General features: G+C 41.8%; 2 protein-coding genes across 28 annotated transcripts in view; one reads left to right on the top strand and one right to left on the bottom strand.

Annotated features, from left to right (window-relative positions):
* PISD (phosphatidylserine decarboxylase) overlaps positions 1-6,031 on the top strand; it is a 24,514-nt gene extending 18,483 nt beyond the window's left edge. For all 11 annotated transcript variants that reach the window (XM_085593046.1, XM_085593051.1, XM_021549973.4 and 8 more), the window contains 5 exons: positions 675-911; positions 1,036-1,174; positions 1,899-2,045; positions 2,820-2,980; positions 3,287-6,031. In XM_085593046.1, the coding sequence (XP_085449172.1) occupies positions 675-911; positions 1,036-1,174; positions 1,899-2,045; positions 2,820-2,980; positions 3,287-3,511 (909 nt within the window). In that variant the 3' untranslated portion in view covers positions 3,512-6,031. The remainder of the gene's footprint in view (positions 1-674; positions 912-1,035; positions 1,175-1,898; positions 2,046-2,819; positions 2,981-3,286) is intronic.
* SFI1 (SFI1 centrin binding protein) overlaps positions 5,620-26,224 on the bottom strand; it is a 26,510-nt gene continuing 5,905 nt past the window's right edge. For 10 of the 17 annotated variants that reach the window (XM_085593020.1, XM_085593012.1, XM_085593014.1 and 7 more), the window contains 27 exons: positions 24,500-24,607; positions 24,248-24,342; positions 22,624-22,741; positions 21,866-21,965; positions 20,783-20,939; positions 19,855-20,016; positions 19,353-19,423; positions 18,515-18,607; positions 18,045-18,142; positions 17,674-17,755; positions 16,589-16,767; positions 16,282-16,357; positions 15,422-15,517; positions 14,913-14,989; positions 14,502-14,604; positions 13,921-14,017; positions 13,126-13,286; positions 12,656-12,730; positions 12,300-12,374; positions 11,773-11,949; positions 10,842-11,083; positions 9,825-9,920; positions 9,392-9,644; positions 8,595-8,736; positions 7,708-7,828; positions 6,909-7,011; positions 6,140-6,376 (listed from right to left, as the gene is read on the bottom strand). In XM_085593020.1, the coding sequence (XP_085449146.1) occupies positions 6,269-6,376; positions 6,909-7,011; positions 7,708-7,828; positions 8,595-8,736; positions 9,392-9,644; positions 9,825-9,920; positions 10,842-11,083; positions 11,773-11,949; positions 12,300-12,374; positions 12,656-12,730; positions 13,126-13,286; positions 13,921-14,017; positions 14,502-14,604; positions 14,913-14,989; positions 15,422-15,517; positions 16,282-16,357; positions 16,589-16,767; positions 17,674-17,755; positions 18,045-18,142; positions 18,515-18,607; positions 19,353-19,423; positions 19,855-20,016; positions 20,783-20,939; positions 21,866-21,965; positions 22,624-22,741; positions 24,248-24,342; positions 24,500-24,607 (3,265 nt within the window). In that variant the 3' untranslated portion in view covers positions 6,140-6,268. Of the gene's footprint in view, positions 6,115-6,139; positions 6,377-6,908; positions 7,012-7,707; positions 7,829-8,594; positions 8,737-9,391; positions 9,645-9,824; positions 9,921-10,841; positions 11,084-11,772; positions 11,950-12,299; positions 12,375-12,655; positions 12,731-13,125; positions 13,287-13,920; positions 14,018-14,501; positions 14,605-14,912; positions 14,990-15,421; positions 15,518-16,281; positions 16,358-16,588; positions 16,768-17,673; positions 17,756-18,044; positions 18,143-18,514; positions 18,608-19,352; positions 19,424-19,854; positions 20,017-20,782; positions 20,940-21,865; positions 21,966-22,623; positions 22,742-24,247; positions 24,343-24,499; positions 24,608-25,106 lie in introns of those variants that run through there. The other 7 variants (XM_085593024.1, XM_085593028.1, XM_085593023.1 and 4 more) reach the window with 5 other exon arrangements.

The following is a 26,224-nucleotide window of genomic DNA, read 5'->3' on the forward strand; positions in this document are numbered from 1 at the left end:
CAAAAATGTGGGGTTTGGTGCAAGTCTAAAGGTGTATTTCTACAGAAATAAAGGCGCTTTATATTCTTGCAATTAGCAGCTCCCATTGTTGTGAGAGAAGGAGTAAGGCTGGTGTAAGTTTATACCTGTGTAGCTGCATCCAGTGGGTACATTTCTTTGATGGTGCTTGTGTAATTAGAGCATACAACACACAGTACTGTGTGTGGGAAACACCCTCAGTAGCAGCAGCATCTGAGGAGCATGTCATCCAACATTGAGAACTTATCTTCCAGTCAATTTTCATTTAGTTACTCACAACAATTTATATATTGATAATATGAAACCTTTCTGATTAGTGTTCTACTAGAATATGTGCAATGTCTCTTTTTTCTGTAAGCCTCGCATTGGGCAGTTTCCAGTAACTTTAATGTGGAGCTTCAGCCTGCAAAGGAGTGGAAATTCTGGCTTGTCTTTAAAGTTACATTAAGTTTCATCCTGTCTCTTGTCTATTCTTACCAGAATGGAGGGAATGAGGATGAAGTGCAGTGTAAATTTTTTGCTGCCTTAAAGGCTCTTTGTAACCCATGAATTCAAGGGAGGGGTTTGCAGGAACTGTTTGCTCCTTCCTGTGTTAGGGGAGAAGCAAGGAAGCCATCGGTGGGGAGACCACTGACCTGCTGCAATTCTCCCTTCAGGTTGCCCTGTACAAGTCGGTCCCAACGCGGCTGCTCTCCCGAGCCTGGGGTCGCCTGAACCAGGTGGAGCTGCCCACGTGGCTGCGGAAGCCGGTGTACAGCCTGTACATCTGGACCTTCGGGGTCAACATGAAGGAGGCAGCTGTGGAGGATCTGCATCACTACAGGAACCTCAGCGAGTTCTTCCGCAGGAAGCTGAAACCACAGGCGCGGCCAGTCTGCGGTGTGCACAGCGTGGTGAGTGAAGGGAAGGGAGGGCTCTACCCAGCACTGCCACTTCCCTCAGCCCCCAGAGGAGTGACACTGCTTCATGAGCAATTAATGAACTGCTAACTGTTTCCGTTTGTTCTCTTTGCTGTAGATTAGTCCCTCTGATGGAAAGATCCTTAATTTCGGACAGGTAAAAAATTGTGAAGTGGAGCAAGTAAAAGGGGTCACTTATTCTCTGGAATCTTTCTTGGGACCTCGCATCTCCACAGACGAAATGCATTTTAGCCAGGGTAAGTTCTGTGTCAGTTCTGCATTTATTCTGCTGTGCCCTTGCAGTGTTCTCAGAAATCATAAGACTAAGAGAGATGGAAAAAAGTAACACTTTCTTGCATTGTCAGGAACAAAAGCAGGTCTGATTTTTGGTTAGTTTTATTTGTGGGTAACCATATCGCTGTTCTAGTTCTTCTCTTTCTCACCATGGCTTTATACAAGGCTCATTCTGATGATCTGAACTGAGTTGCTTGGTTCCTACACTTAACTCCAAGATTTGTTGCTGTACCATGGCTGCAGCGCCCCTGCTGTCACACTGAAATGGCCCCAAGCACTGGCTAGCAAAAACTGGATAAGCTACTCCTTAATGAGATCCATGCTCAAGCACTACCCCTCTAATGACTTAGAGGACTCTTCACAAATTGTGTTCTTAAAGGGTAGCTTTAATAACAATTCTGTTGTACTGGATTTCAGTTTCTGCTATTTTGCTTAGGGAAGGACAAACTCCAAAATAAAATTTTTCACTGTGATTAAAACAATCCAGAATCTAATTTTCTTGTAAAGGGAAAGGAACATGTAGAAATATTTGATTTCTGCATGAAACCTATGTTTTTGTAGTCTCACCAAACCACGTGGGCTGCATTTAATCCTCTGCTATTGCACTGGCTCTAACACAACCTGGCTTTGGTAGATGACTTCAGGAGGAATATCTTTAACCCCTTCCTTTCCCTGCTTTTTCTGCAGCCCCACCTGGTAACTCTTTTCAGCAACAACTGGTCACAAAGGAGGGGAATGAGCTCTACCACTGTGTAATTTACCTTGCACCAGGGGATTATCACTGCTTCCACTCACCCACGGACTGGACAGTGTCACACCGACGGCATTTTCCAGGTTGGTTTCTGTTCCTAGGAAACTGCAGAGCAGCTATGGAAGGGAGCACTGCTATGGGCCTCTGCAGAATGAGACACACCAGTGCAGAAGTTGTACAGTAACATGATAGACAATGGTGGAAAAGTGATTTGTCTCAAACAGTAATGACTTCTGCAGCTGTAGAGTTTACCAGAGCAAATCACATAAAAATGGTGAAAACAGTAATATATTGTATTTTGTATTTGTAATTCACAAATTACAATAATTTGTAATTATTGTATTCAAACTGTTTGAGTTCTTTGAAGTACCCCTTGAGTCACGCTGACCTGATTTGTTCCCAAACACTGAAAAACTGAAATATAGAAATATAGATAGTTCTGAAATATAGATAGTTCTGCAGATCACACCAAACAGTATCCCAAAGTATGATCTCTGCTTGTGCTTGGCAAAGAAAATGCAACCAAACAGTTACACTACTGGAGCTGGGATCAGATGTTCTTGCAGATAAAAATATTTTACTTCTTGGTATCTAGCAAAACCCTACGTATTTGGATTTGGTTTCAAACACCATGAGAGAGAGCTTGACCCACCACACACATCCTTCTGTGACCCCTTTGTTTTCAGCACAGACTTCTCTTTCATTTTCTCTGCCTGGCACTTGCCTCTCTTCCTACAAATAACGGACAGAGTTGTTTACTGGATCAGCTCCAGTTACACTGAAAACATCATCTGAGTGGCATTACAATATTGCTCCAAACCAGATAAGCTAACCTGAATATTTTCTCACTTCTTCAGGTTCTCTGATGTCTGTGAATCCTGGAGTTGCTCGCTGGATCAAGGAACTGTTCTGCCACAATGAGCGGGTTGTCCTTAGAGGTGACTGGAAACATGGCTTCTTCTCATTAACAGCTGTAGGAGCAACAAACGTGGGCTCCATCCGCATCTACTTTGACCAGGTGAGCAGAGTCATAGCAGGCACCTTTCTGGTGTTAATGGTTGAGGTTGGTGCAGCATAACAAAATTTTTTAAAAAATATTATTACCCTGAAATTGGGGTGTTTCACAGTAGTGATATTGTAAGACTGATCTAAACAATGTTGTCTTCAATATGGACAGTTTTTAAAATATTGCTATTGTACCTTTGAACTGTGAGTTTGTGCATGGAAAATGCGTGAGTGTGTACAGTCCACAGCTGTGGTGATGAATGAATACAGAGCACTGAAATGCTCCAGTAAATCCTTCTCTTCTTCCTTCTCTGTACAGGACTTGCACACGAACAGTCCAAGTTACTCTAAAGGTTCCTACAATGACTTCAGCTTCATATCCAACAACAACAAGGAGGGAATCCCCATGAGGAAAGGGGAACATTTAGGGGAATTTAACTTAGGCTCTACGATCGTACTAATCTTTGAGGCCCCCAAGGACTTCAGATTCAACCTCAAAACTGGACAGAAAATCCGCTTTGGAGAAGCACTGGGCTCTCTATAGGAACTGTCTCAGCAAGATTTTTTATAAAAAGGGACTCTTCACACCACTGAGTGTTTCACTTACCAAGTTTGTATCACTCAGCAGGACCTGGGTGAGGAGGAAAAAAGATGTCACTGCTGCATTAAACTTGAAAGTATTTGGTCTACATTTACCTGCTGCTGAATGTAGAAACTGAATTGAATGATCATGGATGTATTGGCTACAGCTGCCTTTAAAGATCTTGCCCATGGTGGTTTCAGGCCCACTCTGTGCCTGGAGTCTTTCATGTTCTCCCCTGAATGTGCCACAGGATAATTATGTTCTTACAGCCTCTAAGTCCCTTTTAAGCCTTCCTAGGCAGGTGCAGTGGGAAAGGGTGGAGGTAGAGATTACCTGTATTTAAAGGGACAGGCTGAGTCAGACTTTGTACCTTCAGTATCTGTTTTTCAGACCTTGAGTAAAGAATATATTCTCATATTTATTTTATTCTAAGAAACTCCACCCAAATTCCTAGATGAAAGCAGTCTCTGAATGCACATATGGCCAAACAGTGAAATTTGCTGGTGTGGCTTCATGGCCCAAAGTAAAATGTACAACAGTCAGTCAGTACAATGAGTGACACTCATCCTGAATTTTGTACTGTTAAACAGCTTTAGTTCTTTTGTCTGACATTGTCCCTTCAAACATGGACTTTGCACTGTATTTTAAACCTGAAAATAGTGTCTACATTCCAGGCAACAGAACTTGTCATCTTGCAACTTTTTTTTAAGATAGACAAAGCTCTGTGTCCTCTTCCTAATCCACTGTTTTATTTTGCTATTCCAGGCCTTAAAGCTTTTGTCTTTATGAAAGACAGTTAACTTCACCTCTTGGATTAAGGAGTTAGAAGACACAGGGCATATTTTTGCTGGGTAATGTGATGGCAACTAAAGTAAGCTTTTTCTTTCTGCTATGTATCTTGTTACTTTGTCACTAAATTCTTGAAGAATTTTTTCCTCTGTTAAAGGACAGCTTCAGCTACTTCAGGACCAATTTTTAGTGTACAGAGTGAAATGTCCTATGCACTGACTGTGTTTAAAATATTTATGGCTCTTTAAAGAAATCCCCTGTTGCTTCCCAGGTGCCAGTCTGGCCTTCCCTTAACTGGGCAACAACTTCATCTTACTCAAAATACAAACCAAAAAAACACACTGGCTCTGACTTCTACCCTCATAGTTAATGCTAGGAATGTGCTGGGGGCTGAAATCCTTGTGCTGAAGTGTAATCCACTGTAAAATTTTAAAGCCTCTTCATGACTTCACATCAAGAAGAGTTAAAAGCTAACACCTTGGATCTACTGCATGTGGCACTGACAAAAACCACTGCCAAAGTGAAGAGGAATCGAATTTTAAAGCAATGTATAAATTGGTTTTTAAGAATAAACTGTTTCAAGTCCCAGCACTCAAACATTTAGAACTGATTTTGCTATCCAGAGCTTGTTGGAGTGGACACGCTTATGAAACCTGCCTTTGTGCTTTCTGAAAGATTTCTCATACTACTTCCTTGCTTGAGCTACTTTTCTGCTACTTCAAGGAGATGACAAGCTTTGATAAGCTCTGATCTCCTAAAGAAACCCTTCTTTGTATGCACTGCAGAAAATAGAATATAATTTTGTTGTACAAATGTCCAATTTGCCAAGTCCTGTATGCTTAGCTTGTCATCAGGAAGGAAAGGATGATAAACTGCCTCTAAGTGATGTAGCCCAGCATGAGTCAGATGAGGGTGGCTGTTTGGGTGACAAGCAGGAGAAAATTCATTTGGCTCCAGGAGTCAGTGTTTCCTCACACAGGGAGGAGTTTGAAAGCTTGAAGTGGCTCTCAGCCACCTATCTTGTTAAAATTCTTGGTATTAGCAAGTTTACTCCTGCAGCAGTAAAGTACCAGATACAAGTCTTTTTAAAACCTTTGAGAGTGAGAAAAGTGTAAGGCAAATATCAGCCCCAAGAGGATAAAATTAGGGTGAGCTTTTTGATTGAATTTCAATGTCATGTTAACAAGAGAAAGTGGTTTTTTCCGGTGGATGAGAGAAAAAGACAACTGAATCTTTTCCTTCTTTTCCACTGGGGTTTATGACATCCAGACAAAGCCAAAGGAAGTTAAAGCTTTAATTTCTTCCTACTCAGCAGCATCATCCATAGTATCTGAAGGTAAATATTAGCCTAGTGATGGAGGATGGGTTGCTTGATGTTTGCTTTATTAGAAATCTCAGAAGGAAGAGAGGATTCAGCATGCAAGTGGCTGTTGTTTTGATGGTTTTAATACTGTGCAGAGCAAGCTAATAAACCAACATTGCTTGTGATGCAGGGGCAGCAATGCACCCCAGGAGTGAAAAAGTTCCTCGAGGGTACTGATAATGCTGTGAATTTCTCCTGCATGGAGAATCCATTTAATTCAACTGTATCAGTAGCACGGTATTTTTGTATGTCAAAGTGTATGACTTACTGACATGAACTCATTTAATTGCAAACATTTTGAAATAAAGAGTCTTATCTGTGTTGCTTAATCTTTGTGGCATGACAGGTAACCTAAACTAGGTATTGCAAGTGCAGCATGAGGTAGATGTAGCTCCAGTTTGGTTTTGATCGCCTAAAGTAACAATAAAAAAGCAAAATTATTTTTACTTAATTTATCAAATATAAGTGCCATACATAGAACTGGGAATGGATACATCTCTTCCCTCATCCCCTCCTATGAAAGGGGCAAAAAGTCCTACCCCTGAGCTGGGAGGTTGGAAGGTGCACTACAGATCCAGGGCAAGCTGGATCTCTTGCAGGCGGGCCAGCAGGGCCTGCACATGATGTCTCTCGGCCAGCTGGGCTTTGGTGAGAGTCTTGATCCTCACCTGCAACTGAAAAGGAACACAAGTACATCAGTATCAACATAGGTTTGTACAGTGAGACAATATTTACTCTTTGACAGCAAGAGCTGCTGGATTTGCGTTCTCTCACTTGAGGGCCAGTACGTGGCAGATTGTGTCACTCAGGAACAGCTCAGGACTGGCTGGAGTCAGAGGTACCAGAACCCACACCTGGCTGTGTGAACCTGGGGCCTGAAAGCAGTGCAGCTCCAGTCTGCACACAGGGAATTGTCTTGAGAAATTGTAGAAAAATTTTGAGATTGAGTCTATGAAAGCTTGATCCATAGCTTGGAAATAGCCTCAGAAAGGTCTACTGGAGCAGGAGTTACATTTCTTAATAAACAGGAAGAGGCATTGACACAGCCTGTTCTGCTCCTCAGCCTACTTCTGACTACAAATTCCCCTTGGCATTTCACTAACAGCTTGCTACACAATTCCTCACAGCTACCATCCATCTTTAGGTTAAGTGCATGGTACAGTGATAATCAATTCAGTAGCTTCAGTTTAAATGCTGTGTACACACCTCACCCAATTCTTCCTGAACTCCTTGCATACCATCTTGGGCTCCTGGTTGCGTGCTCATTTCCAGCCACTGCTGTAGAATCTGTGCCTGCTGCTGACAGCACCTGATAAAATGGATTAGAAGGATTCTTATCCCAATTAAGAGCTCAACAGTCTAAGCCAACTTAGACCTGCAATTGATACTTGCAATAAGACCCATTTTTTTGTCTCAAAACAGTCAATGGTTAAAATCTTTTTAAAAAGGTAAAAAAAAACCCAAAACCCAAAATATGCTGGAAAGCAGAGGAATCTGAAAATTGTCATCTCCATCTCTTGCTTCTAGTCCCTGACTTCCTTTCCTGGCAGCTAAATCCCCCCCCGCCAAGCACCATTTCTTCTGAGCATTTTTGTTTCCTTGTTCTAGTAGAGCAGTTACCAAATACCAGCCATATATAATTTTTTAATAGAAAGCTGGAAAAGCTCAGTTCTCACTCCTCTTGATAAAATAACTAGAAGCTAAATTACTAAAGCTCTGCCCTATTCATTTGTACTGTGTCCTGATTACATCCAGTGATACCTCTGACACGCTTCTGCAAGAGCAGCCAAAGGTATAATTATACCACTTGGCTGACTACAGAAGTAGTTATGCACATACTCTCCTTCACCTGGAGTGAACTCGAAAGGAGAAAATAAAAAATCTCTGGAACTTTTCTCTGTTTCATTCACCGTTCTACTGTGAACAGGTTATTTCCAGGGTTGATACACAGAAAAAGTGCAACAGAGTGGACAATATAAAGGAAGGCTGGCTAAAGGTGCATTACTTGAGTTCCTGCTTCCTGCTGTAGTAGTACTGCATCTGCTGCTGGATATGCCGGAGTTCAACTTCCACCCTTCTCTCCAACATCGCTTCTTCTCTGGAACTGTGCTTCTTTTCCCCTTCAGCTGAATGGAAAACATAAGGCACAAGCAATGGAGGTAGAACAGACATCCACTCTCTTCTTACCAAAAGCAAAAACCCAGAAAATATTTTTAATGACAGGAAAAAAGGAATCCTCCCAACTGCTTTTCATGTGTTTGGTTACCCTGTGACATGTGCCTGTTTACCCTAAAGATAGGGTACAGTGAGAGGGCAGGAGTTCTGACAATAGAACAAGCTCTTGAAGACTCAGTCTGAACACATAAAAGATACAAAATACTCTGGTGGATGGTTCAGTACTACAGATAGTGTTTTGGCCTGTTCAGGATTTAGTCTTTCACATTTAGTCTAGAAGTAATTAAGTACAGTAGTCCTGCAGAACAAATATCATGCTCTGATGTAATTTTAAACACAATGGGAGGTGCTTAGACACCATATGTCCCCTTTACAGCCATACTGTAAGTACAGGGAAATCTGAGACCTCTACTGGATGAACTTCGCTCCTGAAGCAAGTTCTGTTGTACATATGAACACCCCAGCACCATTCTTGCTAAAAGAATGTTCAAGCAGTTCCCATCTTTCAATGCCTAGAGCAGGGCTTTAGCCCCTAGACTCAGCAGAATCCATACAACTGCAGTTACCTTCCCAGAAAGGAGTGCTGGAACCCTTTTACCTCCTGATGCTGGCACACAAGATTGCCCTGTCTCCCATACATTTTGTGGCAGTGACTTGCAGTCTCATAGATTAGAGAGGAGGATGAGCAACTGCTGCAGTTTGGATCTGAGGATGTACCTGCAGTCTGGTGACTCCCTTTTCCCATCAAGTCTTCAGGTGACAGCAAATGTGGCTGCAAGTTTGGTGACAACTTCACAGAATTCTGTTGAGAGTCTTGGGAATGGGCTCCTTTGTGACCATTCACAGGCTGACTTCCTCTCTAGAAGGTTAGAATGATATTGGGGTTTTTCTCAAAGGGTTTTCTTAAGTAAGCCCTACAAGTAGGATGTGCCTGACCTACTTAGTCCTACTCCCACTCAGACAACTCCTGTAGGTGCTGATGATCCCCTCTCATAAAATCCCACAGAAGAAGCATAGCTTAAAAGATGGGCTCTTTGATTTCTAACAGGGAGATATTTCACCCATATTAAAACTTCCTATTCTGTGTGGAATAAGGAGCTCAAAAAGCAAGCCCCTACTTGCAGGTTAACTGAATTTCAACTTTTTGAAGCTCTCAGACACACCCACTGCTCCTAAGCTGAGTTTCTCTTAAATCCCTGCAATCTGGACAGCAAACTGTAACTGCTCTGGATTCCAAAGAGGCAACACCCTCACATCACTTGCTAGGAAAAGATCTGGCTAGGAAGACAACCAGGAAAAAGGTATGAAATACAGAACACCACATGTGGATTGCTTCAGACTAGGGGTAAACAGTTCTTGGGCATTCAGAGGCAGCTCACCTGGTCAGCTTTAAAGATGAAAAACCAGCTCAACCAGGGGAGTTCAGAAGAACCACAAGAGAACAGCAGTAAGCAATGGGCCTGCTGGTAGCAGCCCAGTACACACACTAACTGTTCCTTCAGCAATACACTGACCTCTTCTGAGCCAGCTTTCATGTGGGACATGAAAGATGCAGGACACCACAGCTCTGGCCCCTGTCCAGCTCGGTGCATGTCCTGTGTCCATGGAGGGAGAGAAGCACAAGTGAGAGAGGGATGGGGATGAGCAGCATTGTCCATCTGAGATAGACATTTACAGGTACTTTCTTCCACGTGAGGTGTCAGCATTAAATTCCTGGTCTGTGCAGGACATTTATTCACAGATGTTTGCTGAAAGGGCACCTCTGACCTGTACAGGAAGAAGAATAAGGTCACTATACATTGCCAGCTGTTGGCCTTGTCCTTTGAGGTCAGTGCAAAAAAGGGAAGACTCCTGTCATTCCCTTGCATAAAGCTCTCCAATTAGCTGCTCTACTATGCCCACTGCAAGTCACCCACTTTTCTTTACTTCTATAATTAGATTTTCTACCTAGTAAAAGGAGGTCCCAGCAGTTCCCTGCTTTCTAGAGATTCCAGAGAGAAGGCAGGCTTCCGTGGTGGTAACCTGGCTCGTTGAATGGCATTTCTGGAAAGAAAAACAGAACAAAAAATGCCCCAGACTTATGATTATTGTAAATTGGCATCAGCTGGCATTGCAGCTAAGGAAACAGTCCTTGTTTCATCATTCATCCCTGCTCTGCAACATTCTCCTTGCATGCAATCCTGATTCTTAAAAGATTAAATGTCAGCCTGTATTGTGAGAATCTAGTTCACCATGAGAATGGTGGTGCCAGCACAAAGAATGTTGGAATTAATACAAATGAACAGGGCAGAAACTCTTCTTTTGGCAGCATATCCTTGCTTAAAGCAATGTGAAGTTACAATTTTATTTCCCTGTAAGATTCCTGTCCTGCACTGAGAAGATTCATAGGCAATTCTTCCTTGCAACTGCCCTATGATAAATAGGAATTTTTTAAGGAATAGCTTCCCCAGGGAAAAGAAAGGGGCAAGAAGAAACTTCAGCTTCTGTACACCAGGATCTTGATGATTATCATTTAATCACGTGACTTCAGTGCAAAAAAGACAAAAGCTCCAGTGACATTAGGTCACTTGGACAAGATAAGCTCTCCCAGTGGCCCAAGTCCCATCAAAGGTATCTTTCAATGTTTCTCTGTCTAACTGTTCTTATGACAAATGGCCAATGCTCCACAAATTCAGTTCTGCCTTGAGAAACACAAAGTGGAAGGTCTATAGCTGAGCTGGTTCTACCTGTCATTGGCAAGTACAGTCACAAATAGCTTCACTGTGTGTGGGCTGATGCTTTGAATTACACAGCAGCTATGTATAACTCTGTACCACCAGCCACATGATGCAGAGTCAGAGTTAAGGAGGGAATTAAGTCATCAATGAGAAAACTTGGAAACACAAATGAGACAGACAGATTACATATGTGCAAAGTTACTTATATGCCAGAAAAACTGGGGAGAGACTGGAAATTTATACTCACAGGCCACACAGAACTGAGCTCTCCTCAACAGGCTGAAGTGGTAGATATCTGCATTTTGAAGGCCATGGCTCTTCCTCTGATGAATGTTCTCTTGTCTCAGGACTAACATCAGGATTTTTAAATGTCACTTGCTTCTTCAGAGGTGGCAAAAAAGAAAAAGGCTTATTTAATTTCTGGAAGAGAGCCTCTGTTTCCACAGCATGGCACAACAATACACTGACTGGTGGAAGACTGCAGGCTGCCTGCCAACACAAAGAATAGCAAAGCATCTGATGGCTGAGAGCAGGAAGCACCATGGAGAAGGAACAAAGATTTCTGATGCCCTCCAAGCCATACCAGCTCTCTAAACTAAATCAAAGAGGTTCACTGTGGTAACATTTGGGTGAGGAGAATTAACTGGGTACTTCTGCACTAAGGCAAGCTGCACATTAGCAAATGGAACAACTGGTATCCTAAAAACCTGGAAAAGCACTGGGAATGCTGCCCAGAAGCAATAAGAGAGCAGTCAATACAGGCATCCTTTTCACACACAGGGCTGGGTTGATACTCAAAGGCAGAAGTGACACAAGCCCACATATGAAGGTATAAGCAGTGCTAAAGCTAAGACAAGATCAGATGTAGTCTCTAAAGCTTCATTCTAGCACAGAATTTAGAGACCTGACCCACATGCAAAGGTTTCAATCAGGACTATTGTCTATGGCAGAAATTGGCCAGTTTTAAAATAATTTTATTAAGAAAGGTTCCCAATGAGTCTGAAGTCCTCTAGTTTCAGCTGAATGAAATGTTTTGAACCAGAGATAGAAGTATATGTAGGATCTAAACAATAGCTGGGATGTGGACATGCACAGACACACAAAAACACATCCCACACACAGAGCAGAGACCACAATAGCCCAGTTCTGGATATATATCTGTGCAATCTCTCTCTCACCTCCAGCTGGGGCTGGGTATGGAGCTGTCCCTGCAGCTGTTTGATGCCTGCAGTGTTTCTCAAGGCATAGGTTACACCTTCTCTCAAAGGAGCTGTGTGGTGAACTCGTGTGACCTTTTCAGTGCCATCTTTCTTCTCCTGCTGCCCCTTGGCAAACCTGAGCCAAGCATCAAATACCTAAAACAGGAACAATGAGAGCTGTGAGTATTACACAGACAGGTTCCATGCCAGGGACTCCCCCCTGTAGACAGAACACTCTCCCTTCCACTGGATAGGAATAGGCAGAGCTACAGCAACAGCAGGACACTGCCACAATGACAAAGGGACAGAGATTTAAGTCAGCTGAGGCCAGATGGGGAAAAATGTGCATATTTTAAAATCAGCTACAAAATTTTAGGGAGTTTTCCAGCACCCCAAAGAGGAAAGGAAACAGACATTCAGTGTGCACTCTGCTGACTGCAGTCAAATCTGCACATGATCTGCACATCAAACTCACCTGCCTGCCCCTGCCCTGCACAGCCCCTTACCTTTCTCTGCACTGAAAGGGACCAGTGCCACAATGCTTGCACTGTCTTCTGCTTTTCCCATTGCTGCTGCAACAGCTATTAGGAGGAAAAAATGCACAGCAACCAGGTTAGGATTCATATACTCAATACCAGGAACACCAGCCAAAGCATAAGCAAGGAGGAAGTGATGGTAGAGCCAGAGCAGAAACACCCTCAGTTCACCCAGTCTATAGAAAAGTGTCTCTTGTGCTAGCTGAACGAAAAGAATTCTGAAAATGTTTAAATAAAGTTTTCTTGGTCCTTGTGTAAACAGAACAAGAAGAAGGGAGAATGACTGGCAAAGAAGCTAGGTGTCTACTCAGGGAAAAATTCCTTACCCGAGTTTTCCAGCAAGAGAAGGAAGCAGAACAAAGTCTGTGAGTCATTAGTTCATCTCCCCTTCTCTGCAGCAGCTGCAAGGCAACCAAAGCAGTGAGTCACTTGCAGACAAATCCCATTTATTTAGCCAAATGCTGTTGGAACAGCTAGCAAATAGCCTTTATCACCCTCTCTTTGCTCTGTTGAGGCCACCCTCAATACCCAAGTGCCCTACAGTGTAACCCCATGTGCAGACATCTATAAGCCCAGCAGAGATTTAATTTGCAGTAAGCTCAGGTTGCCCTGTTCAGTCTGTTAGGTCTAGGAGTTACTTCAGGCAAGACACAGCCATGCTCCTTCCTCCTCAGTACACAAAGCTGTCATGCTCCTTTCTCAGCCCGGACTGCCATTCCCTCCACCAGGGAGCACAATGTGTTCCTCCATATCTGTTAACTTCCCACAGGCTGGGAAGTTTGCTGATCCTTCTCACCTTTTTCCTAAGGCGCTGATGATGATAATTTTTCCATTTCACCAGGTACTTCTGGAGCAGGTGCTGCTGGTGGTGCTGTGCTGCCCTGTGGTGCTGAGCCTTCAGCATCAGAGACTCCCTCATTAATTCCTTCCAGTGCAGAAACAGGCTCTGTAAATGCACTGTTAGGGGAAAAGGGAGATTGTTAATCTCAGGGTATCAAGTGATCAGCTACTCTTCCCGACTGTTTCAGCAATATTCAACTTGGAAACACTCAGCACTGACAGTATTCAATATAGGGAGAACTGTGAAACACTTCATGTAACACACAGGGAGCTGTGACTTGCAAGTCTTCCCTGCTGCCACTGACATTCTTTACAACCTTTAGGAAAGCCCTCTGTGCTTCAGAGTCCTCATGTCAAGAATGTACCATGGTACCATGAAAATGCTTGCAGAATTTGAGGGTCTTTCAGTAAGAATTTCTAGAGAAAAAGTGAAGCAGTAATTGATAAGACTACTTGCATTGCACTCAAAACAGATGTCTGAGGTTCTCAAAATTAGTAATGGAAAACTCCTTTGAGGAAGGAAGTGTTACCATCCATTATATGGTAAAAAGAACAAACAGAAACAAAAGTAACACAAGCAGCATTCAGCAGATCACTGGAGTCCCAATTCACTCTCCATTCTGCAGGGACATCCTTTGTAAGCCAACAGACCATCCAGTCACTTCATGTGTACAGATGACACAGAACACTGCTTATGGCTCATTCACAGACAACAAGGACTTTTGAGAGCTCAACATCTACACCAACTCACCTAAATCCAAATGTTTTCTGGCCTCCACCACAGCTGTCACCTTCAGATGGCGGTGACAGGCTTGTAGCCAGGCAGTGTCTCTCCACTGCAGCAGCACCTAAGGATGCAATGCAAACAGGAGATGGGACACTTGGCACTGCAATGGAAGGGGACACAATGTACTCCCTCCATTGCTGGTAACTTAACTATTTCCACCTCATTTTTCACATAAGGCTCAGCAGACAGAATGTCCTACAAATTAAAGGCAAAAGTATTTCAGAGGGTCCCCTTGGCATTTTTCAAGGTGTTCTTCTCTTTCATCCATCCCCTCCCTGCCCCATCTCTCCAATACTACTATGCCATATCATGCTACTGGCTTTTCCTTCCTTCTAAAGAATGAGAAAAAGGGAAAGAAAAAACCATGAGCTCACAGAGACAAGTTTCAGAGACACCTGTAAAAATAAGATGAGACTCCCACTTTGCAGATCTCTCTTAGTAGTGGCTCTTAGATTTAAGTTTTTGGTCCTTCTAATTGTATTATCTGACCCCTGCCTGAACCAGCACCTGTACTGAGACCTTGGCACCTGCTGTACAGACCCTACCTTTGACAGGATTGTTCTCCTGTAGTGCTCATCTGCCCGAGTAGTTGCCTCAGATTCATGTATAAGAGCAAGAGCATTTTCTCTCCATGTACACAGCACCTGTCTGAAGGCAAAAATACACACAAAAGTTAAACCCATTAAGAATGATTCGCACTTGTTCATTTGACACTTTCCTATTCACAAGAGAACCAAAACCAGCTGCATCTATAAACTCAGTTGTGCAAATCAACTTCTGCCCCTTCAGGTCTCTGCTGAAGAGAAGGCATGCAAAGAAACAGCAATGCATGGCAGAGTCCACTTGCAGCACCAAACATTCAGAAAATTACAAAAGAAGTTCATGGCAGTGAAAGAAAGTAATGAATTTGACTGCAGTGCAGTCACTTCTCTCATGCTGCCTAGGAAGAGGCTCACCGCAGCAGCAGTCGAGTGTGCTGTTTCTCCTTCTCAGCTACTTGATACAGAATGCACTGTATGTTTTGTTGGTAAATCTGGAAAAAAAAAAATCAGTATTTAGAGGCAAATTTACTTCAACTGTTAACACCTGTGAGGAGAAGCAACATCTAGAAACTCTTACTAGCATCTAATTCTTACTAACTCATAAGTAGCACTGGCAGTAAAGTACAGGAGGAAAAAATACAGCCACTGAAATAAAATGCTGCTTTGCTGTAGCAAGCAGTCACTACACAATAGTTAATGCTAGCTGTGATATACCATTCACCAGTGCTACAAGATTACCTTGGTGGTTCTGCTCCAAAAAGCAATGCCAGAGCTCATACAGCCCTGCATACAAGAGCCTCCATTCTGGCTTGCACATGTGGTGTGTATGTGCCTCCAGTGAAGGAGCGTGGGAGCTCTTCAGCTCTCACTGAAACACTACAGCACATACAGACAAGTGCCTCAAAAAGGCTGTTCCATCCTACCTTCCAAGCTGCCAAGGTCTTGCCCAGCAACACACGTTGATAGTGCAGATCTGCTCGCATCAGCTTCCTCCATTTCTCACGCTGATGTCCCACATACTAGAAGGAGGAAATGGAAAAAAAAACCAAAAGATACATACACATGAAGAAGGGAAAACAAGTAATGGCAGAGAGAGGAGGGAAACTGAGCATTTCCATTCTCTGGAGAATCAATCTTTCACCTTGCTGTAACAACTTTTCACTCAAACTGGTACTGCATTCTGCTTTGTCCCCAAAAAGCCTAATTGAGGTGCTTTTTTTCCCTGCCCTTTGTAGGAATCCTCTTGAAGACTGATGTAAACCACTCAAGTTAACAGGTCTGCACCAACATAGCAGCTCCAACTATAAAATTCTCATTGATTTTTAAGACATGAGGCAAGGCACATCTGGTACTTCATATCATGGTAAGGAAAAGGGACTCACCATGCAAGTATTCTGTGACAGTGTTTGTGACAACCTGTAACACAAATACAGGTCATACACAAAGGCCTTGCTGCAAACTTCTAACTTGAATTTTGAGAAAGACATACCCAGTAGTGGGTAGGGACAATTTCATCACACTAACTCTGATTACATTCCCAGGTACATCTAAACCATTTTCCTATTCTCACCATATCTAGATACATGAACAAAAAGAATTCCCCATTCTCCCTGCACAGTTCCTGTTCCGTTCACACCAAACTAGTTTTATCCACATGAAAAGGGAGAAGAGCCTAGGAATGACTAGTGTTTAAAATAAACACTAACTTCTAGCCATATGGGTACAAGCAATTCAAACACAACAGGAAGACTTCACGCTCTTCCCCATTTACTAACTCTCTCACCTCTCTCCACTTGTTCCAAGTCTGCTGCAGACACTTTGAACAGTGAAATCTTAATGCTTTTGTCTCCTTGAGCCTCCTATAAGAAAAATAATTATTTGTCCTACAATGCAATCCATGTTACTGGGCACTTCTAGCACAGACTTGAGTCCACATTTGTTATTTTCAGTAATTCATTTACTGAAGACAACTTAGTAGACTCCAAAGCACTAAAAAGGAGTGATCACCATTGTGAATTAAATGCTCTTTGTCCAAAGCAGGCTGCCACAGGGCCAATCCAAATAATTTTCTGTTTCAAAATAAATCTTACTCTGTTTCTCTCTCCTGAGTCTTATGTTTCCACAGACAGAAGGCCTTTAGCAGCAGCTGGTTTCTGTAGTGATCTCCTGCACGAAGCATACCCTCCTGCTCCTCCTTACGTGCAGCTGCTCTTCTGCGCCAGCGGGACCAGAAGCAGAGCAAGAGCTGCCTTTCGAAATGGAGGACAGCCTGAGATGGAGGGAAGGTGGCAGTGAATGCACAGCACAGGCAGCTACAAACAACAGGAAACATCTCCTTAAAGATGACATGCATAGAACCGTCCAGTGTTTGTTTTTCTGAGGTTGAGCAGCAATGGACATACCACCAAAGCCCCTTTGTGGTGAGGCTATGTAACCTCAGGTACCTGTGTGCATGTGGGTGGAGGAGCTGTTACAAAAAACAGCAAGCCAAAGAGAGGAAAAACGCAAGCTGATAAATAGCACGTGAAGGACTCCTAAGAACTGATAAGTTCCAGAAACCAGTCCTGTTGAATGTACAAGAACTGATAATCTCCCTCCACCAAGGGTGAGCCATATCTGCACAAAGACACCCACACATGCTACTGTCAATTTGGAGTTCTGTAAAAGACCACATAAAGGCCACAGTGGCTGCTACATGTAAAGACTCCAGGACTATATACATATATACATATGCACACACACACCCCCCCTTAAAAAATGAAGGGTCCTGTAAAGAACTTTATGGACACCTACCTAGAAGCAACTAATTTCTCAGTATTTCTCTTCTTAAATGACTGGGGTTGGCCATTTAGTATTATTATTATTATTATTTCAACAAAGTAACTATGAGACTGTGAGAGAGAGAGCACACACAAATTTACAGGGTGAGGGAATAAGTGAGTGAACTATGTGAATGGCAATCCTCTAATAATAACTTGTTTCTATTATTAACAAACAACTTAAAAACTGTGATCAGTAAATATTGGTTGTAATCCCTTTCCCCTGACTTGATCCTTTACCAGGGAAAAGAGAATTTACAACAACCAAGTCTATCTTATGTTAACTCATATTCACAGACAGAGACTATGCAAACATCCCCTCTACTTCCTAAGCAAGGTACAAGAGTTACATTTACCCTCTTCTCATCCATTCGATAACCTTGCAGCTTGCAGGCCTTCAGCAGCCATGTGTCAAACACCTGTCTCATCAACACCCTCCTGTCAAGCAAAAAGGGAGAATGTCAGCACACAGGAGACAATTCCTTCAGAAAACATATTGGTCTTATGAATGTCAGCTCACTAAATGAACCTCAGAGTTAGGCTTAACCAATGTCCCTCTTACATTCCAGAGAGAAGCAGGAGATGTAAATTATTCATTACTCACAGAAAATGTCAGAGCAGTTGCCATCAAGTCATGCCCCCAAGGGTATTGCCATACTTAAGAAGGGAATCAAAGGCCCACAGATTCCCCATTTGTACAAGTCTGTATTAATATTTCTCTGCATACCTATAATGGGCATGAGCCATTGATGTTAAGGCCTGCTGCTGTTCTTCCTCCTTCTCTTCCAAACGGGACTTCCAACGGTTCCAGTACTTCTGCAGCACCTAAAATAAAATAAGAAAGAGACAACCCTCTCCCCACAACAAAGATGTCCAGTGAGAAGAATGCAAAGAAATAAATTATTAAAGTCCTAATGAAACTGCATACTGCAATGCTTGTCTCCTGCACTGCTTCATATAGCAAATCTTATAAAACTCCTACAAGTTTTTCTGATAAAAGGAAAAATCCACCATAAACACAGGGAAACTAATCCCTAAACATATATAAGCATGGCAGTTGACTCACACAGATTTTCTGTGGCTATTAGTATTTAAGAACAAAGCAATTGCTGTAATAAAAAAGTACTTTGCAGGTGACAGTGGAAGTCAATAGGACAGCTCAAGACAAACTGACACAAGAACCAAAGTCAAACTCACTGTAACTCGATGCTGACAGAATGACAAATTTGTTCTCATTCGCTGAAGACGAGTGTCCAGGACATTCTGCCAAAGACCCTTAAGGCCAAGTTCCTGTAGCCACAAGAAATAAACACAACTTCCATTTGTAATCCAAATCAGGTAATTTAGAACTGATTTACAATCCTAGAATCCCTTGAGTGGGGACAGAACATGGTAAATAGCATTATGAAAGCATCCTACTTCAAATCACTAATCATCCTACTCTTATAATCACTTATGTTTTCACTTCATGATCCAAACCAGTTTATTGGTATTCTTTGTACTCTTTATATCTGACCAGTACTGATCCAACCTTGAAAATAATTCACTTCCAAAAAGCTGGAGGCTTGCTTGTGCCCACCTTTCAGATAGCCTTCTGGGATTTACTTTTTCTTAAAAAAAAACCCTAAAATGTAGACAAAACTTCAAAACATTCAACTACTTGTACATGCAGCAAGCCATTTTTGGCCTCATGGGAAAAATAGCATGCACACATTATTGAAGAGATTAAAAAATAATTCTTGTAGCAAACAGCGTAAGAAAAAAAAATCAAGGGGAAAAGGCAATCTCATGATGGAATACCAGGGAACAGGTAACCCAACACCCTCAAGATGAATCTACTTCACCAGTTTCCCAAAAGGATGAATAGCTGTTTTGGAGATCAGCAGAGTTTCCTCATTTGGAGTCAGCTGGCAGATTCCAGAATAGCTGAAATTTAGAAACCTGGTGTATCTCCCACCTAACACCTGCTGACCACTGTCAGTGTTACAGGGACACTCCACACCCCCTCCCACCCGGCACATAAATGTGCTCTTACCAACAGGTGACACCTGTAGTGCTTTTCAGCCAGCTCACGCTGCTGAGCCTCTTCCACACACAGCACAACATCTGTCACTGAGTTAAAGTACGTTTTACACAGAACAACCTTCTCCCACAGAGGGGCACTACATCTCCATCTGAATTTGCTTCAATGTTTGAATGCCCAGCACTGTTATCTGCACAAGTTTTGACTATGGTCAAACTTTTAGATTTTGCTGGCTTATCACAATATGTTTCTGATTCACTCCAACTGAATCCATAAATTATCTTAACAACCATAAATTATCTTCTGCAGGCTCTAATATACTCTTATACAGCTGCCAACATACTGTAATTACAACAGTTTAATGAATTGTTAGTATGGCATTACATACACATAATGACAACATGTTTGTTGTCACTTGTGCTACTGCACAACGTTCCTGCTTATTATCTGGATCTTCCCCCTGTGGGAATGCTTCTAAGGTGTCTTTGCAAAGGACTAAACACAGATTGGATACAATGCTTCCAGTGTGCAAAGACTCTCCATAAGGCGATCCTTGTTGCTTGTTTTTCCAGGTCACTTGTGTGAGCACGCGTTCTTCTCCTGCACTCCCGTGACAGCTGCCAATCCGAGAAGCACCTCCGGAGCATCCTCCTCCGGTGAAGCTCTTGGGCCAGCTCTGTAAGACAAACACAAATCACTCATAGCTTGTTCTGTCCTAGGCTCATTCATATCAGATGAGATTCTGGCATCTGAGCCACTGGCTCACAAGTGACAGGAGCTCTAACACTGAAAAATGGTTACAAGAATTCACATTAACACTCAGATACAGATCACATCCTTCCTATTGATCACAAAAGCAGTTTTAAAGCAGTAACTTACTGTAGTGACTTAAGAGAGGGAAGGTAGGACAATGTATTACTTGTGCAACATACTCAAATTTGCTTACATTTCAGCATACTCATATTACTAGTTCCTACACATCCAAGCTAGATTCTTTTCCACTGCAACCAATCAAAAAGCAATTCATACAAATATCTGAACTCATTCCCATTCAAGGGAAGAAACAAAGGAACTAGTGTAATAATCTTTACCATCCTACAGGAGTTGTGATTTGACTGATTATCAAGAAAGACTGACTGACTGATCAAAGTCTTCAGTATGTCCTTCTCATAGATATCTCAGTCAAAATCCAAGAGACAATATGCAAGCTTTCATCAAGGGAATTGTACAGCATTTTCTTTTAAATCCTGTGGAAAGAAAGTGATCTTCCTGACAGTCCAGCATATGACCTAAGCCAGCCAGGACTGTCAGTGTATAGCCCAAGCTGCATTCTCATGACCTGGGTGGGCAGAAGTGTGACTCCTAGAACAGAAAAAACCATCACCATGCCCTCAGCAAAGGGGCTAAGCCCTGTTCTGTCCCAGCTCATCATTTTCATTCACCATTCTGGCATTTCTTTGCTCTCTGGAGGTTCAGGTATCCCAGCCATGCTCCCATGCATCTCCTCAATTCCCAGTGCTGATGGTGAGTTACTGCCCTGGTGTACTTCTGCTTTTCATTCTGGGTGTGTAAATACAGCTCTCGCCACTGCAACCAAGCCTGAAGGAACAATTAAGGGGCAGGGGCAGTAAGGGGAAAAAACAGACAAGATTAGGGAAGCAGAACAAAGAGAAGGAGAGGAAGAACACATACGCAATATGAAATTCCATGTAAGTTCTAAAAGTGAAAGCCATGAGCAATGAGGTTCCCCCCCCAAAAAAAAAGGGAGAAAAAACCAACAAAACCCAAACAAACACCAAAGGAATGTTAGGATAGAAAATGTTAAATAGTTTTTCACTCTTAGAAATACTTTCTCACTTCTTTCCATTAAAAATACTTTTCTTTTGCCAACAGGCTTTCTTTCAGATTATATTCATATAAAAGGGAATCACATAATGAGATACTATAAGATTTCCCAAGTCACAAGTTTCTTTCCTTAGCAGAATAGTGCCCTCAACCAGTATTGTTGCATCTTACAGTGCAGGTCAAATTTGCATGTTGCATCTTACAGTGCAGGTCAAATTAAATACCATCCCTTCTTTTTAATGAATGGACAAAAAGCCATGGTTTCAGTGAAAGAAAAAAGAAACCCATGCTGTTTTCACTTCAGCTAAGATCAATCATCTGATTTAGTTTTAAGTAGTCCTGCAAGAAGAAAGAAGTTGGACTTGGTGCACCTTGAACTCTGAGAGGTTTGGTGCTGTAACCACTTCCCTGGGGAGTCTGTTCCAGGGACTGACCACCCTCTTAGGAAGATCATTTTCCTAATGTCCTCTTAGGAAGATCATTTTCCTAATGTCCAGCCTAAACTTGCCCTGACACAGCTTCATTCCATTTCCCCATGTCCTGATATGATATTTCATCGTAAGTACTGCAATTTTCAAAGTAAATTAGTACAAGGCCTAATTTTTATTCATCTGCAACATTTTCACATGTGTGCGACTTAAACATTAGAAATGGCAGTAGCTGAAGCTCCTGAGACTTACTCGAAATTGCAGACTCTGGGCCCAATACTGCAGAGCCAAAATATTCATTTTATGTCCAGAGCATTTCCGGTAGTGTCTTCTCCACACCGCCCATGAAATGCTGCCAAAACAATGTTACAGACAAGTTCAAACACAGGTGCCATAATTTGGTGCAAGAAATCACTTTCATCTGACTGGAAAAAGGTATGAACAACAATCTTTTCAAAGAATCATCAAATGGTTTGGGTTGGAAGAGACCTTAAAGATCATCTTGTTCCAATCCCCTGCTATGTGCAGAGACATTTTCTATTTCCCACATTGTTCCAAGTCCCATGCAAACTGACCTTGAACACTTCCAGGGATGAGGCACCAACATCATCTCTGGGTAATCTCCAGGTTTCAGTGCCTCGCCACCCTCAAAGTAAAGAATTTCTTCCTACTATTCAATCTAAATCTACCCTCTTTCAATTTAAAGCCATTCCCCCTTGTACTCTCACTGCATGCCCTTGCAGAAGTCACTCTCCAGCCTTCCTGTAGGCTCCCATTAGGTATTGGCAAACTGCTATATAACATCTTTTAAATTCACAGTTTGTGGGTGTGCCAGAAGAACTCTCACATCCCAGAAAGTCAAAGATTGCTTAAAAAAAAAAAAAAAAACAAACCACCAAAAAAAGTCACAGTGTGACTTTGTATTTTTTATCTTTTAGGAAAAGATAACATAGATAAAAGCCATGGCCTTATGGTCAACACCTCTCTGCCTGTTTGTATTTCATCCTTACCGCAAACAGCTTCTTCTCCTGAATGCCAGCGCCACAGACTGCATCTCACGTTTTGTCCTTTGAACATCAACATAAACCAGCCAGTGCTGCCAGGTCCTGAGCAGAGTTTGCCTCTTGGCTGTGCATGACAATAAACGGCAGCGTATTAAGTTCTGGAATCTGGCAAATCTTAACCAGACCGTCACAGCTCGCCCCGACTCCTGTGTCCTCAACCTGCAGGGACACCTTGTGGAAAAGCCTGAAACGACAGCGACCCTCCCTCTGGTCGAGGGTGTCACAGAGAGAAGTCTCAGAATCGCTGACAGCACCGTCCATGCCACTCGTTCAGAGCAGCGTGAATTATCGGACAATGGCCAATAATCGCTTTGTCTTCAGTGCTTACAGGGGAAATAACTGTAGAACAATAGCCAGGATAACGACTGAACTGGATAAGAATTAGAGGATTCTATTCGGTTAAAAAAAAAAAAAGTGTATCAGGTTCATCAGTTGCTTTTCAAGAGTTATTCTCTCCTACAACCAGAGAAATGAACCAGAAACAAGTCGTCTTTATTTAGCAGTCTGGTCATGCAGCTAAAAACAGAAGTGGTGTCACAAATTCCAGTTTACCACTTACTGCAGCACACTGCATATTCTTCTCACATCAGGCTGGCTTGTCAGAACTGACACTACTAAAGCAAAAACTGTCATTGATTCTATGCCACTTTATACACATACCCTGACTTTTCCTTTTTAGGATTTCCTTGTGAACCAAGCATTAACCTACCTTGAAACAGGTCACCTTTTCTTATTTTTGACCAAGTAACACACAGCTTCTGCTGTAAATACTCTGGCATCACTCAGTAAGAAAGAAATCTGGATAGCCTGTCAGTTTGTGTCCAAAGGTGCCAGCCTCTAGGACATTCTGAGGCTACGTTCACATGCAAAGAGAGCAAGCAGTTAACTTATTCTGCAAATCAGCAGAAAATAAAACCTCAAAGAACAAAACCTCAGTATCATCTTTAAACAAGGGTCAACCTCCCTTCAGCAAAACATATTCCCTGAACCCAAGAAAGTTGCTACCAGTACAGACAACTCCAAGTCAAATCCCTTCCAGAGCAAAGAACCTACACAATAAGACAAAGGGTACTTCAAAAGTTTGGGCTTCTTTCAATTGCAAGACACCAGCTGGAAAGAACAGTCAATAGATAAAAAATAAGTGCTGTTAAAAGCACAGGAAATTACAATCTAATGTCTATAGCAACAGCTGATAGAGAATTCCAGTAAAACAGTTGATCAAAAAACATCTACTTGAAAACATATTGTGATTAAGAAAAAAACAAAACAAAACAAACAACCAAACAAAAAAAACAACCAAAAATCGAGTTACCCAAAACCAACCAATGCAATCCAGAGCAGATGGAGAGGCTCTTAAGCTTATTCACTGGCATCCCTAAATAACTATATAGGAACACCCTATAACAAAACCTCCCTGCCATCTGCTCCTGCAAGCACTGCACTACTATGGGGTGGGGGAGCTCAGGGTGAAAACATGCACAGGGGACAGAGATCCTGCTAAAAAATTCCCACTGGAAACTCCCATCTCGGTATGTCCCCAAATACTGGTAATTACCACCACTTCACTTACCATGAGACTCTGCAACATAATACTTGCTCCTCTTTCCTTGCTGTTGGCATACATAGGTTCTCCAAGCCTTGAATATAAATTTAAGGAGTAAATTCCTGAAAAATGAAAGTGCCATTCAGTAAAATATTAAAATAAGCAATTAAAAGATTGCTCTTGGCCTAGATGTACCACTGATGGAACTTGCTCACTGGTACTAAAAGCTCCTTCAGAAAATTTCTCATACACACCCCAAAGGGAAGTAATTTCACTAACCTGTAATGGTTATCTGCTCTGAGGCTGAGCTTCTTTTCCCTGCAAAGTGTCCACTGCTCCTTCCACTCTCCGAAAGTTTTTTGAATAATCTTCTGATCATAAAAACATCTAAACAGTAGACAGATTTGGACAGAAGAAATGTCATACAGGTTTCCAAAGTGACCACAAATCAGTTTTAATTATTATTACACCACCTTTTCTCCAGGCTTGCCTGATTACCCTAACAACATCTAATTGCATTTAAAACCACTACCCTACTGTGACACTTTATTCAAAGACTCTCTGAAGTACTGCAAGAAGCAATCACTCTACTGACTGCAAATATTTCACATAAAAACAAGGAATAAAAGACAGATGTTGTTAGCTTGTCAAATATCAGAGTATCAGTTGACTTGAGACCTATTCATATCTTTTGTCCTCAGTTCTGTGTTTTACTCTGACAATCGGAACAGTAGATAACAATACATGTATTTTCCTTTCTAATCTTGTTCTTTGCTATTTTAACACAAAATATTTTAATATATAAATAAATACAAAAGCTACAACAGATGTTATAATGCTTTGATGTTTTTATCATGTAATAACAGCAGAATTAGGCCCAGAATACCTAGAGGTCTCTCGGTGAAACATATCAATCCTCTCACAAGCTGCAATTCTCAGCCACCTACCCCAAGCCAAGCTAAGTCATTCCAAGCACTCATGCAGAAAAGGAAAAAAGAAAAGAGCTATATGTTATCTTTTTGGACGTGATGCATTAACAGTATTGCACATGCATTAACAGGTATTAGAAATTAAAACTATGGAGAACTGGGGACTTTTAATACTAGAAAGGCAATTAATTATTGCTTGTGCTCCTTGCTGGTCTTTATAAAATCTATTTCCTCTAAAAAATAAATTAATCATTGTGCTGAATTGATAGTGCCAACTCAGTAGATGGGACAAGAGGAATGGGGAAGTTCACAGGACAACTTCCATTTCCCAACAAAGGCAGAAACAGAATATATCTGATACAGAAAAATGAAACTGATCTTACTCCAAATGCAATTCTTCCCAGTTAACTGCTTCTGTTCCCAAGGGTGTGGTCAAGCAAGAATGAACATGCAAATTAATGCAAAACAAGAAATGCATATCAAAGCATGGGGTTTCAGTAGCTCACAGAACACTGACAGCAGAAAGGAATTATCTGCCACAGGTATTTCCAAGTCAGACAAATACCAAACATACACAGATATACATTAAGAACAACAGTGCAAACACTAATATTAACTGAATTTCATATTAAGAGTTAGACTCAATGATCCATGTGGGTCCTTTCCAACTCAGAATAGTCTGTGAAATCTGTCATCATAACTTTGGGAAATAGTTAAATTTAAAGCAGATATCCCAATCACATCCCATTATTTATATGCACATACTGGTCAACTTTATCAAAACACAATTCCTATTAATTTGGTTAATAGAAGTTTAACCCCTATTATTAAAAACAAACAAAAAAGCAAGAGCAAGAAAGGTACCCAAAGAAAATGTTCAAGTGATCTCAAAAACATAAAAATATTTTTTTGGCAGCCAGTACTCTCTTAGCCCAGTGGTTTGCCACTAAGCCACTAAAAAAACCAAAAAACAACCAACCAAACAAAAAAACCCAAACCCTTAAAACAAAGAAACAAAATCCTCAACAAACAAACGATAAACAAAAAAACCTCTACCTCTGAGTTCTGTAATTTT

Source organism: Lonchura striata, chromosome 15 (genome assembly GCF_050655825.1).
Source record: "Lonchura striata isolate lonStrDom1 chromosome 15, ASM5065582v1, whole genome shotgun sequence".
In the NCBI taxonomy this organism is placed as follows: Eukaryota; Metazoa; Chordata; class Aves; order Passeriformes; family Estrildidae; genus Lonchura; species Lonchura striata.